This window comes from Pseudochaenichthys georgianus, chromosome 24, assembly GCF_902827115.2.
Source record: "Pseudochaenichthys georgianus chromosome 24, fPseGeo1.2, whole genome shotgun sequence".
NCBI classification, from domain to species: domain Eukaryota; kingdom Metazoa; phylum Chordata; class Actinopteri; order Perciformes; family Channichthyidae; genus Pseudochaenichthys; species Pseudochaenichthys georgianus.
In genome coordinates this window covers 13,640,904-13,654,893 of record NC_047526.1, presented here as the reverse complement: position 1 = coordinate 13,654,893, position 13,990 = coordinate 13,640,904, and the positions used below count along the sequence as shown (strand labels likewise).

Sequence of the window (13,990 nt, the reverse complement as noted above, 5' to 3'; positions counted from 1 at the left end):
ATGACTGACTATGTGGACTGAGCATTTTGTCAGCGTGTGTAAAACTGCGTGTGCACTTCCCTTGATATACAGATAAACATGAATATGCTCTGACATTTTGTCTACTCTCCAGGCTTGTTTTATGCCTGTGTTGGCGTGATCGTCCGTGTGCATGCATGTATTGCTCAGCCATCTGCTGCATTGGACAGGGTGGGCTCTGCACAGCAGGGGGTACGGTCACCGGGATGCAGGGGCGGTGTGGAGACAGGCAAGTGTACATGCAGGACAGCCAGAGCAATAAAGAAAATACCTTAAGGAGACTTTGAGGTTGTTGAGGACAAGAAAGAGAAGGGACGTGGGACAGAGCAGGAGGAGAGGTTGGGATGTGGTCAGGGAGTGTGGGGGGGGAGAAGTAGCCAGGGGGATAAGAAATGAAATTTGAAGGGCAGACATTTGATTGAATGTATTCCTTGAGCATGTGTCTACTTGTGTAAGCAGTAAGTGTATGTGTGTGTATTTTAAATGTGTGCAAGCAGATGGGCACCACCTGAGCTGGGTTGATAAGTCTGTCGAGCGGAAAAAGAAAGGAAAACTGCCATCCGTGAAGCTCTTCTTGCTGAGCGCAGCCAATCTGTGAGCGTGTGAGTCGCGTGCATACGAGGGTGTAGCTTAGTGGCCGTGTGTGTGTGTGTGTGTGTGTGTGTGTGTGTGTGTGTGTGTGTGTGTGTGTGTGTGTGTGTGTGTGTGTGTGTGTGTGTGTGTGTGTGTGTGTGTGTGTGTGTGTGTGTGTGTGTGTGTGTGTGTGTGTGTGTGTGTGTGTGTGTGTGTGTGTGTGTGTGTGTGTGTGTGTGAGGCTGCACATGTGCACACGCCTGAGTACTTCACACATTCAACCTTTTTATCGGTGATAAATGTGAGTTGAATAACATGTTTGCAGCCTAGAATGTTCATTTCCTCTTGTGGGACAGATTTTTAATTAAGATCCTTTTATAGCTACTCAAATCTGTGAGTCCAGCCATAGAGGTTTTATACTCACCGTGCATATGTCCTCTTTCATTAGCAAAGGCCCAACCATACTGCATCACTGAGGATGAGGCAATATTTAAAATAAATGTATTAAAATAAAACAGATAAAGCTGTTTATTTTGAATGTAAACACTTACCAAAAGCAATCATTTGTTTTATTAGGATGTCAATAGTTCAACTTTTGGGGAAATGGGCTCATTGACTCTCTGGTGTGTGTATTGACACAACAAAAGATAAAACTGTGTTAATGAATGAGTTTTAGAGTTACATTTAAAATGTAGGAAAGTATTTTAAACGGTTAACTACTTCTGGAGTTCACAGAGGAAGAAGGTGTTGTGTCTTACAGTGTGGGACTTAAACATTTAACACAGTGAACAGACCACTAAGAGTGACTGTTTTCAAAAGACTTCATATTTACACGAACTCTTTACTTTGACTTATCCTCTAACATATACAACAACACAAACAGATCTGTGATAAGCTAATATAGGCAACACAATAAAGTGTACACACAACATTGACATATTATCACCGAAAGCTACTAAAGCTAATGGCCAACGTGTTCTCCAACAGTGGGTCATTTACTAGTGAAGTTGGCATGAGTTTGACTTGTGTTTCTCTCTGACTGACTAGAGTATGATTAACTCTTCTTTAAGTGACAGTAAAGTTACATAACATTATATTAAGACTCAATAGAGGTGAGTGGAACTGCATAATTGACACCTTTTACCTTTGTTAATATTGAAATATTGAGTAGAGAGGCTTTTAATATTACATGATGATGGTAGTAACTAGGCGAAATGCTGATTAAGCTCATATATCATGTCAAGGATAAAGGAACCCATTAACATGAATATTAATGGCCTATGACGATTCACTTTGCAATGTGTTCGTAAGATGGAATAGTGTGAACTTAAAAATGTAACAAAAAGGCCGACATCTTAATGAGTGCTTGCTCCATTAGCCATAAGCTCTAAAAAAGTTATTTGTTTTGCAGCTGAATAGAAGCAGCCAGATGGTTTCCACACAGCCTTTAATTATCTTGTTTTCCCAGGGTTTTCTCTTTATGAAGAGTCCCGCTGTGCTGCGTTGTTGCAATTTGTTTTTTCACTAAATAGCTCAGTTTTTAGTGATGGCTGATTTTTTGTATTGGTCCCTCTTGACAGGTCCTGGCCCATCAACACATTTCCACTGGTTGTGTTCCTGTGCAAAGTGACTGGCTGTAGTTTCAAAACAGAAAAGTACATTTATAACAATGCTGGAAAACATTCTGAAAAGCGTCTGTTTTCTACCAACGTTACGACAAGGCAAGAGCCATAAAGTCTGAAAACCCACCAAGACATACAGTTTATTTCCTCGTTTGCACTCTGGAGTGTTTTATCGAGTGGATGTCCATTCATTTGATTAGATTCTAATTAAGGTTCCAAAATATATTCAGCATAGAAACTGGCTGTCTGTGATTCTCAAGTTAAAACATCAAGCTGAGTATGCTTGAGGCTTGGTGTGAATGTGTGCGAGCAGCTGGCGTTATTGTATCTTTGTTCAACATTTTGACTGTGTACTAATTTTAGGGATACCTTTTTGTACTTCGTCTCTCGGACTGCGTGTCATTTCTCCCGCTGCACTAGTTAACTTTTCATGAATGCAGGGGGCTGCTGTTTTTCCGTTGTTAACAGCCTGCGGTCTTCCTCATTTGGCCAGAAAAGAGTCTTGGGTGAAGTGGAAACTATGAGTGTCTCATAATGATCCTCTGTGTTTTGCATACAGTATGTGTATCCATTAGCTGCTAATTGGTTAATTAGAGTGTGGATGTGCATCTGATTAGCTGTCATTAGACTTTCCAGGGGATCGGGGGGGTATAAACAGCCGTTGGCGCTGAGAGATGTCTCACAAATCTCTGTTGTTGTAGTCATAACATGCACTTTGGTTTGTTACATACGTGTGTGCTATCCTGTTGTTATGCCTCCTGTGTGTGGCCCCGGATAAAGTCCATGCAGTTTTCCCATCTCCACATGTGTCGCTGTGCTGGGCTCCGCGGAGGGAGAGAGCGCCAGGGCAAACTGTTAACTCAACCCAGCCAAGTGGAATAGCACTCAGACAAATGAGCTGTAATGACTCGGAGACGCAGGGGTCCAGCTCCGCTCACACGGCTTCTGTCTCGCTCACACACACTCACACATTGTTATCCCTCTTAAATATATACACTGCAGAAAGGAATCCTTAAGCAGCAGCTACATTTTTTTCCTTAGCCTTATTTTCTCCGTGTCCACTTCATCGTCTGTAATCAAGCATGCGTATATGGAAAGGTGGAGTAGTCGAGAATGAAGGAACAAGCTCATGAGATAAGAGTTCAAGTATCCAGCAGGTTCACTCCACCGTTTGTGTACACGCGTTTTAATCTGTGATCATTCCTTCCACTGGATCAGAGTTTAAAGCGTGTTTTTCTTCTTCTCCCAAACTGAGATCAGGGCTGCGGCATGTGTTGATATTAAACCTTATTGCCCATTTTACATTTCACCAGCAGAGCCCATGTCTCACTGCGCGGTGGTCTGCGAATGGCTGGAGTGCATTAGCTTGGCTTGCATCCAAAGTTTGGAGACAATAAAACAAACCTGGCTTGTTCTGTGAGGCCCGTAGGCGTGACATTTATCCACTTATTCACACCTCGGCCAGCCGGCAGCTCCTGGGAGGCCGGAGAGGTCCACCAGCACAAAGAAAGCAGAACAAGATCCACACCTTGTTAGGGGAACATTATCAGATGTCTTCTCCTCTGAAGTGTGCCACCTACTGCTTCTGGCTCTGGCTGATTAACACTCGCTTCGCCCATCGCCTCGACGTTTCCTAAAATGCTCCTCGTCAACGCTGACGGTAGCTCTTTTTCATGGATTGATTTAATTGATTTGTCATCCTCCTTTCTGGTTGGACTGCACGCTAACCATTTAGCAAGTCGAACGCGGCGGCGAAGCTGTCAGAAGTTTCCAAAGACAATTATGAGCTTTTTTTTTTATCTCAGGCAGGACTCTGTTGATTATTGTCCTGCTCTGTGTAATTATTCAGCCTGGTTTGTCCTTTGGAGCCAATGCAGCGTGAGATTACTCACCTCTCAAACTGGAAAGCAAGATGCGTGAGAATGTGCCAGAAATGTCTTAATCGCTCTATGTGAAGAGTGCTGTTCAGCGGATCCTCTTCCCATTTTATTTCTGGAGTCTGAGATGGTATTTGAGGCAGGGAGGGGAGGGTGAGGGTGATTAGGAAGGGGGAGACGTAGTGAGCGAGAAGGAAAAGAGAGAAAGTTTAATGCAGCTATTCACAGGAGAATTGAGTGTGAGTTTTTGATATCCTTCAGCTTATAAGGGAAATCTCAAGCAAACATATCTATCTCTGCTCATCAATGTAACATGGAGGCGGCAAATCCAGATTAGATGACCTCTGAATGTCTGCAGGGGCTGCAGCCAAAATTAAAGTTCCATCCGCTTAACCTTTTGACTGTCAGCACGAGCTACCGAGCAGGAAGGGAGGAAGGGAGGGGGAGACAGGTGAAATATTGCCTGAAAAATTGACTCGTTTTCTTCCTAGAGCTGGAGTTCGTGCTCAGACCAAAAGCGAGCAGCATTTACAAGAACACGGATGAGCCTCAGCATCGCTCATGCCACAGCTGGCACCTTAACCTGCAGCAAGGCTGCCTCAGCCTCATCCAATATTCAACAGGCAGACTGAACCTGCTTACAGCTGTATCAGTGCATGTGCTGATGGTGCACATGGGGCTATGGCTGCATGTGTGCCTGCATGCATTTAAATAGTGAAAATGTTTTTGGGTCATGCATACAAATGAAAAGAAACACTTCTCACTTATTAGCTAGTTTTGGTTTTATCCCAGTCTTTTGTTTTGTTTTTGTGTCCCAACTTTATTACAATACATGGACGAGAAGTAAAATGTCATGTGCTCGGCTTGCAGCATTGCAGCATTAAAATTCAACAGGAACATCTTTCTCCATTGAAAATGCCCCAGTTACTCTAGGAACTCCTCCAAATCTACTGTGAACAGGTTTCATTGGGAGTACACTATGTTGTTACTGGCAAGTAGATCCTCCAAAGCCTGTTCAAAGCAAGGATCACCCCCATAGTGGGGACACTGTTTCTCGAAAGACACAATGCCGTTGAATACATTTGTATTTGATTGTACAATGCTGCGAGCACCATAAAGCACAAACCTTGATTTTATTGGAGGTGAAAATCTCAGAAAATGATACATTTGAAACTAGGACAAATAAGACAAACGCATTGCATGGCTAGAAACCAATTAAGATATATCAGTCATTTTAGTGTACTCACACTTTGAACATAGGTCCTGGACCCCTTTGCCTGAGTTTTGCTCGACAAACAACAAACGTCAAAATATTTGCATGCACACGCACTTCAAATTGTGCACATTTATACATATTGTACCTTCCTGGATGATGTTTCGAGGGCCTTTGGCCCCTTGATCCTCAGCATAGCAAATGAACACCCTGGGAGAGAAATCATAGGCTTGGGGGGGGGGAAGAGAGAGATTAGAGAGAAGCGTTTGAGATAAGAGGAAATGGTTATGGACCAGCAGTGAGATATGAATGGCTCTGAGAGACAGACTGCCAGTGTCACTGTGCCTGTGATACCCAGTGAGAAAGTTTTCCTGTCATACAGTATATGAATACATTCACACACATATATATATTTAAACATCTGACACCTTTATTAAACCTCAGACAGATTTGTCTCCTCACGAGACCAGACCAGATGTTGGTTTTTCATTGTCTTCTGTGTATTCCTGTGGTGTATGTAGTTAATGGCTGCCTGCAAAGCGACCACATTTCCTTCAGGATAATAATAAAGTTAAACACGATTGAGAAATTAAGCTTTATTGTTCATAATATGGCAGTGTGAGCAAATATTTGAGCAACGTAGTCCTTAATAAAGTATGCTAGTGAGTCAAATGCGTCTAAGTACTAAGTACTCGTCATAAAGAGGATGTACAAATTGACTTCATGTATCAAGATATACAGTAGACCATTTCAGGGTCAGAAGCCTAATGAAAGCAGAAAAGAATCAATGATGATGCGTCTGTTGCAGATAGGTGGGTGGTCGCTGATCCATTAACAGTGCTCTTTAGTGGTGTTCTTAAGTGATCAGCGGACAAAGCAACCCAAGACTGAGCCGACCATCAATTGCAGTTAATCATATGTGTTACCATTCTTTGGAAACAATTTATGCAACAAATATATTAAATCACAGGAAACATCAAGTATATCCTGTTATTTAATTTCCATATTAATATGCATCCTGTTATTGCCCACTGGGAGACGCAGACATTAATGCAATGATTTTTTAAATGTACACATTCACTGAGAAAAATTAGAATTCAACTTATGTAAAACATGGAATATCTATTTGTGTGTAGGATTTGTAAACACTGAAAGATTCTGAAGGATTGGACAATGCTGCCCCTCAAACAATTATAACAAGTGGCACAAACAAAGCACTTTTATTTCAGATGCTCATTTCTGTCCGATTGCTAAAGTTAATTTGAAAACCTTTATCTGCCCATACAGATGATGTGCTGATGCCCTGCACGCTTAGTTTACAGTTCATGTTCAACCTTGGACAACATCCTTTATGAACATTACATGATATGATTAGAAGCTCGAGAACAGTTACTAAAGATTGACAAGGTCGCGAATGACTTTCTGGAGCTTGTATTTGTTGTCATGATATGGTGAAAGAACAGGAAGGAAGATGAAATGGAGAGTGTATTGGGAAAAGGGCGACGACTCCTGGGCTTTCAGAGAGAAAGAGAGATACAGATTGTGCAAAGTCTCCCGTAGCTTGAGATAGATGGAGGAAGAGGAAGGTGCCGCTGGGTAAAAAAAAAGAGTGTGAATAGTGAAAGCAGGGTCACAGCATGGGGCAGAGAGCAAGGACACATAACAAGGTGAGATAAGAGCCAGTGTGGCAGCAGGGGGGAGGTGGTGACACAATCTTTCCGTTCTGTCTTCATCTCTCAATCAGCCCCTCTTATTCTGGTGTGTGTGTGTGTGTGTGTGTGTGTGTGTGTGTGTGTGTGTGTGTGTGTGTGTGTGTGTGTGTGTGTGTGTGTGTGTGTGTGTGTGTGTGTGTGTGTGTGTGTGTGTGTGTGTGTGTGTGTGTGTGTGTGTGTGTGTGTGTGTGTGTGTGTGTGTGTGTGTGTGTGTGTGTGTGTGTGTGTGTGTGTGTGTGTGTGTGTGTGTCTCAGTCCAGCATGGGGTACAGCATAGGCGATGTGTTCCTGTCACATATGGATTTCATTCGGTTGACATCGAGTTGGGAGGAAATTAGACACACAAGCTATTTAGAGGATGTGTGTGTGTGCTCCTCACACTCTATAGGTGGGCATCAACTTCACTTTGAGATTCGTCCCTTACCCAAGTCTGTCAGTCCCTCAGAATAAGAATAAGATGTTATACTAGGCTCTGTCCAGATGTTACCATTTCCGTCTCAGTTTACACTCAATGCATGTCACCATACTGCTTAGCCAGTCTGCTGTCTCACTGTTGTAATGGGCCGTTCAGGCTATTAGGGCCGATCTTTATTTGTCTAATATTTTAACTGATCAAATGACTACACCTACTGTATGTGCAAATGGTTGCTTTTGGATCATGCATACAGTAGATGCAGCAGGGCAGCTCTTTCAGTTTAAAATCCCACTGTGACACTACATGTACCAGGAATGTGTTCAAAACCACGTCATTTGATACCAAGTCGTTACGAGTCCAAGAAGAAGACACTAACCATCAAATGCAAACCATAGGAACTGCTAACATTTCTGTTTTTCGTAGCAAACTAATTGTAGAAAGAATATACTTCTAACTCAAATGAAGTTCAACGGAGGCCAGTGTTGAAGACTATGTTTGCACCAGGTACTAAAGTAAGAATCCAGCTGTAGAATCTATGAAATAAGTTTACTCCAAGCACTGCTCAAAAGCCGTGCGGAGTGGAGTTTCCATGAATATAGACGGGTTAAAAATATGAAATATGACAAAAGGTCAGTAACAATATGGAGAAGTTTGCATTTTCATCCAAAACCTGGCAGGGGTATAAACTGCGTTTGAAAAAAAATAAGAGCTGTCAAGACTTGGTTATCCCTTCATCCCCAACTGCTCGTCTCCATTCTTCGATCTTTCATCCCTTCATCCCTCTACCCGACTCCCATCAAACCTTCGACTGACTGACAGCCATCCCTGTGAGGCTTCCTTTTTCGGAGAACAATTCACACATACACACGCGCACAAACACACACACACAAACCATCGGATCCGATGCCGTGACTCGCCGTCAGCGTCTGGCGTTCTGACAGGCCGGTGTTGGGCTGTGTTAGCTTGGGGATGTGTTCAGGGCTTGAGGGGTCAGCCTCAACGCCCAGATGTGGACTCTCCCTGACGTGTCTGGCCACGCGGAAAGCACCAGAAACAACCCTGCACATGTGCACTAGGTGATGATAACGACCTGCATGTGCACAGACGTTCAATTCGGCACGTTGGAAAGCATGTGGAATTTCTTAAGCCAATTCGACACCGTGGGGGTTCAAGAAGGAGGACATCTTTGTCGAAAAACAACAAAAATAAATTACTCATGTGTTTTTGTTCCGTTTTTTAAGTTAACATTGTCAAACTCGCAGCGTCGGGACTGTTAGTATTTGTACTTCTTCCACCTTGTCAAACACAACAAACTGAAACAGCGAATAGGATGAGGAAAAGGAGAAGAAAAGAGATAATCCTATAAAGGTAGAGAAAGCAGTCAAACTTTTAAAATCCAATGAAGTAAAATAGTTGTGATGAAGAGCAATAGAAACACGATCTGCAATAGCAGCAAACTAATCACCTGGAATAGCAGTCAGTATAATGAATGTGGTTGGAGGCTCCTGAGAGGGAACACAACGAGCCTGTTTCCACTTCCTCTTTTTTAAAGCTGCGACTGTCCTATAAAACCACACTCCCATTTATTAGCTGCAGACCCGAGGTGTGCTGTAGGTCTAGGGCATGGTGGCAGAAAGCTGTGGAAACGGGCCCATGATGGGAACCCATTCAAATCTTTTTGAGCATCTTTTACTCGCTGTCTCCTACACCCTCTACACATCGTCATGATCCTCCTTTTCCTCCTCGAAGCGACACTGTCCTAATTTTCCTGGAGCCATCACTTTCTTCCACTTCCTATGTTGAGAAACACATTCTTAACATCTCACTGAGAGCAAAAAGCACGTTCGCTTTAAGCTGTCCACTAAGTCTAAGCTGTATGTCCACGATATGTCTCAGGCAGTGCGCACCGCTCCGTCTGTTTGCTCAGCCCCGCCAAAGCCAATTGTGGTTTTGTATCTATCTCTTCTTTTACCCTCTTCCTCTTCCTCGAGAAAAACTCTGTTTTACCAGCTTTGAAAGAGAAAGAGAAGCTTAACAGAAAAAAGTGGGGGGATGTTTTAACAGCAGGTAAAGACGCCTATGGATGTGCCTTTGAGGCGAGTGTCTGTTTGGAAAATATCGATCCAAGCAGATGAACCAGTGGTTAGCCTTGGTTTGGAGTGTATAAAGATTAGTTTCCCCTCCCCCTCCGCTCTTTCTTTTCTCTCTCTTGAATTGCGTCCTTGCTTTCCTCCCACTCTCTCTCTTCTCACACTCTCTGTCTCCCTGGCTTGCCTCCCCTCCACCTGCCTGCGCGCTGCTTACAAACACACAGCTCATTTCTGTCTGGGGGATCGTCGTCTTGCCTGCTCACTGGAGCCTGCTGCTGAAGACTGAGAGGACCTGCGACACGCATGTGGCAGCCTGCCAACGTGTTTGTGTGTTTTGGATCACTGGTGTCTTTATCTAGCAGCTCCGAGTGTGTGTGTGTGTGTGTGTGTGTGTGTGTGTGTGTGTGTGTGTGTGTGTGTGTGTGTGTGTGTGTGTGTGTGTGTGTGTGTGTGTGTGTGTGTGTGTGTGGTGTGTGTGTGTGTGTGTGTGTGTGTGTGTGTGTGTGTGTGGTGTGTGTGTGTGTGTGGTGTGTGTGTGTGTGTGTGTGTGTGTGTGTGTGGTGTGTGTGTGTGTGTGTGTGTGTGTGTGTGTGTGTGTGTGTGTGTGTGTGTGTGTGTGTGTGTGCGTGAGAGCAGAAGTCGGGGTGAGTGCTGAATGTGTCTCAAGTATCTTCTTAATCACACAAGGCCCTCAGTGTGTGTATACATGAGACCAGACACATCTCCAAGTACAAATGTACACAAATTGATTCCCACCTATTGATTTTTAGCGTTTCTTTCCTGCCCCACTCACACACAGTGTTTGTTTTCTCTGCGAGTGTGTGGACAAGTGAATGTGTACGTTAGTATTTGTATCATGTGTATAAGAGAGAATAAGATGGCTGGGTGGGAACCGCACCAATGGCAGCCCCATCAGTCTCAGTAATTGAGTTATACGTTCCTATTTAACTCGGTGGTTTCCTGTCAGAAAGCGGGAACTTTTCTATTTCCCGACTGATTATTGACTCTGGCCAAGGCATGCTGAATTAAAAGCAGCAGACTTATAATGTAGGCCGGTTGCGTTTGTATGTGTTTATGTACTATCAAGGTTCCATGAAAATGTGATTTTAAGTGGTGCCATTGCTACTGTATATATTTTTAAAAGAAATCACCTCACCTTGAAAGCAATATCTATGATGTACTTAAAGGTCAGGCAACATGCCACGGAACATTTCTCCTGTTAGTTACAGCAGCACAAGGGCGTCTGAAAGAGGCTTTGATTCAATCTTGGCTCTTTTTCACTGGTGGAAAGCTTCCCTGATTGCTGGCTTACACCCATCTCTTTCTTTCTTTTGTCCACCTCCATCCTGTTCCTTTGTCCTGTAGGTGTAGCGGAGGTGATAGTTCTGGTGGGGGGGCGTCAGGCGATCGGGATGAACCAGCGCTCCCTGACAGCAGTCACCTGTTTTAACCCCCAGAGCAATAAGTGGTACCCACTGGCCAGCCTGCCCTTCTACGACCGCGAGTTCTTCAGTGTCATCTCGGCAGGAGACAACATCTACCTGTCAGGTGAGTCTTATCCGCCACTCCTGCAGCACAATTGTAGCTTTCTAGTTGCAGTCATTTAGTGCCCAGAGTAGGAGGACAGTAGAAACCTCAGTGCAGCAAGGACATGTTACGCCCCCATGCAGAAACTGTTCCGACTCAACTTGGAAGTAAAAAAAACATACTACTGTTCATCATGAAATACCTGCAAAACTAATGAACATCAGCCTTAACTGTAAAATGTACTTGTTAATTAGCAAATGTAGCATTGGTGGATGTAATCATGCCAACATTGTAACCTTGAGCTGCAATCACGAAACACCCAATCACTTTTTGGTAGGAGGGCTTAAGTTCCGCCTTTATTTATAAACCGTCAACATAGAGGCTTCATAGTCCATACCGAGACAACAAACTGTATTGCTCCTTTCAACCTTGACACAGGAAAAGCAAACGAGATCCGCTTTTCCGTTCTTACCTTTCACAATAAAAGCCCTATACCTCTAATATTTTTGCGGGCACGTATACCACGCATTCATTTTTTTTTTAGAGGTGAGAGGTGATGAATAGAAATTCCCTCATATTTATAGGGCAATAATTGAAAAAAATGAAAAGAAAATACAGGTAAAAATACATGGTTTGGGAATTAAAAAAAAGCAAACCATGGTGTGGTGGCCTCTTTTGATTTGGAGTTCCTTTCATAATACCAAATCTTGACCAAGGTCTCCACTCTTTGATTCCACAACTCTAAGTGAGGACATTTTCACTTTGTTACAGATATATTTCAACAAAGTGAGGCTACCTAAGCCATTGCCAACTTTGTGTGACCTTTTGTGAAACATTTTAAGAGTTTTAAAAGGGTGGCTGCCCGCAACACTTTCTCATATGTTGCTTTGAAAACTTTATCAAACACTGCAGACAACTGTACTTTTTTTTTAAGTATCTGCTATTAACCTGCTATGGAGCATTTCTTTGAACTTGACATTTTTCTCTGTGTGACTCTACAGCGGTTCAATATTCTGCCGTTTTGTTTCATAGTGGCACTCAGTGACTCCCTCTACGAGGCACCTTTAAGTTGTTTCTCCAGAGGCAGACTGCATTTCTTCCTCCACGGTCCATTTGTGCAGAAATCCTGCACGGTACTCAGACCTTGACATTGCACCGTGAAAAATGTTGCAGGATTTGTCCTGCGTTTACCTTTCCTCTCCCCCTTTTCATATAAATGTAAATTTGTGTTTGGGCATTGGAACAGGTATGCATGTGTCCGCTGGGAGTCAAGACAGCCAGTGGGGAAATCAGAGTACTTCTAGCTAGCCAATCAACAGGCTCTGTAACCTTCCTCACTCTCTGAGCGGGGTCACGGAGTCACAGCTAGTGTTACATGTCAGACGACACAGCTAACAGGGCTGCTTCGAAGAGCGCTGAAACAAGTACAGTCTTAATGGTTGACTGCTCCACTAGTCAACACAGCGGCATACAACTTCCGGTCAGTTGGCCAAGTGGGTCACTCGGTCTTTAAAATCTTTTTTTTTTTAAAAACAATATAGGTGTTAAGATTTCAATATATAACCTTGTTCAACCTTTATACAAGGAGCTACAGGAAATAATTATGCGAGTCATAGTATGATGATTTTAAAGTCAATCATTTACTTCTACGTTTAGATGCTTGAATGATTTAAAATGCTGTCTTACTGTGTGATAGTTGCTTGGATAGACTTCAAGGGCTTCTTCTATGGGCTTTGTGCATTTCTTTATGGATTGAGCGTTTTGATAGTATTTATATAGTACCTAGGCCTAATTTATGATAAATGAAACAAAAAGGAAATCTCACACACAAGTTCCTTTTGCACTCTATGGATAAGCTTTCAATATCACTTTTTTTCAAACATCAAACAAGGAAATAAATATCCGCCTGTCTTTTGTTTATATAAATATGTAACTCACCCAGTCGCTGTTAATGAAGCAGCACACAATGGGAATCCTCTGTGGCTGCTTTCCTCTATTCCAAACCCAGGTTAAGTAAACTCACATTGCTCAAAAGGTTCTTGGTTCCTAGGGAAGATATAATCACCCTACACACCCACTTGAATAACTGTTCTCCTACATGTTTTCAGGGGGCACAGAGTCTGGTGTGATGGTGGCTGATGTGTGGTGCTACATGTCACTGCTGGACAACTGGAACCTGGTGTCCCGGATGACTGTGCCCCGCTGCAGACACAACAGCCTGGTGTACGACGGCAAGCTCTACACCATCGGAGGACTGGGCGTCTCTGGTAACCTGGACCACGTGGAGAGGTAAGCTTCGCGCAAAACCAACAGCAGTCAATCTCCAAACAGCAGACACCTGCACAGTCCCATACACCTGTGAAGGATTCTGCAAGCGTAGGTGGATGCTGAGCAATCCCGTTGGAGCAAACGCATATTCACGCTGCACAGCGAAACGTGGCAGATGGTGTGGCGTGCAGCATATTGCAAAAGTGGTTGGACAGGTTTGTTAGGGTTTTTCGGTGAGAGCAAAAGGTGCAGAGGAACGAATCTGAGCCGGGGCAATTTAAATGGTCACAGCTGCGAGTGTTGTTACGGAGCGACCGAGCCCCTCTTGCTATCGTTAGAGTGGCGCATCAGGCAGGGAGAGGATTCGCTTTCTGGGAGTCGAGTGGTGTACTGTGTCTGATTCCATCCACTTCAGCATCATCACTTCAACTGAATGTCGTCAACTGTGGCCCATTCAGCTTGGCTTTTTCTTATTATTTTTCTCCTGTATTTGTATCAAGTCTTCAGCATTCAATCCGACATGGAGAAGTCTTCTTGCCGTGTACTGGATTTCTAGAAGCACAGAACATGAATACATATTGTGTAGATTCAATCATTTGATTCACATCGTCTGAGTTTTGTAACATTTCTCCATTTTTCTTTCCTGTAACCTGGGCTGAGGAGTGGGTTTCAGCA

General features: G+C 43.5%; 1 protein-coding gene across 3 annotated transcripts in view; it reads left to right on the top strand.

The window, feature by feature from the left end:
• The window catches only part of LOC117440395 (kelch-like protein 29), a 220,478-nt gene that overhangs the window by 170,879 nt on the left and 35,609 nt on the right, over positions 1 to 13,990 (top strand). For all 3 annotated transcript variants that reach the window (XM_034076733.1, XM_034076731.1, XM_034076732.1), the window contains 2 exons: positions 10,886 to 11,068; positions 13,156 to 13,336. In XM_034076733.1, coding sequence (XP_033932624.1) covers positions 10,886 to 11,068; positions 13,156 to 13,336 — 364 coding nt within the window. The remainder of the gene's footprint in view (positions 1 to 10,885; positions 11,069 to 13,155; positions 13,337 to 13,990) is intronic.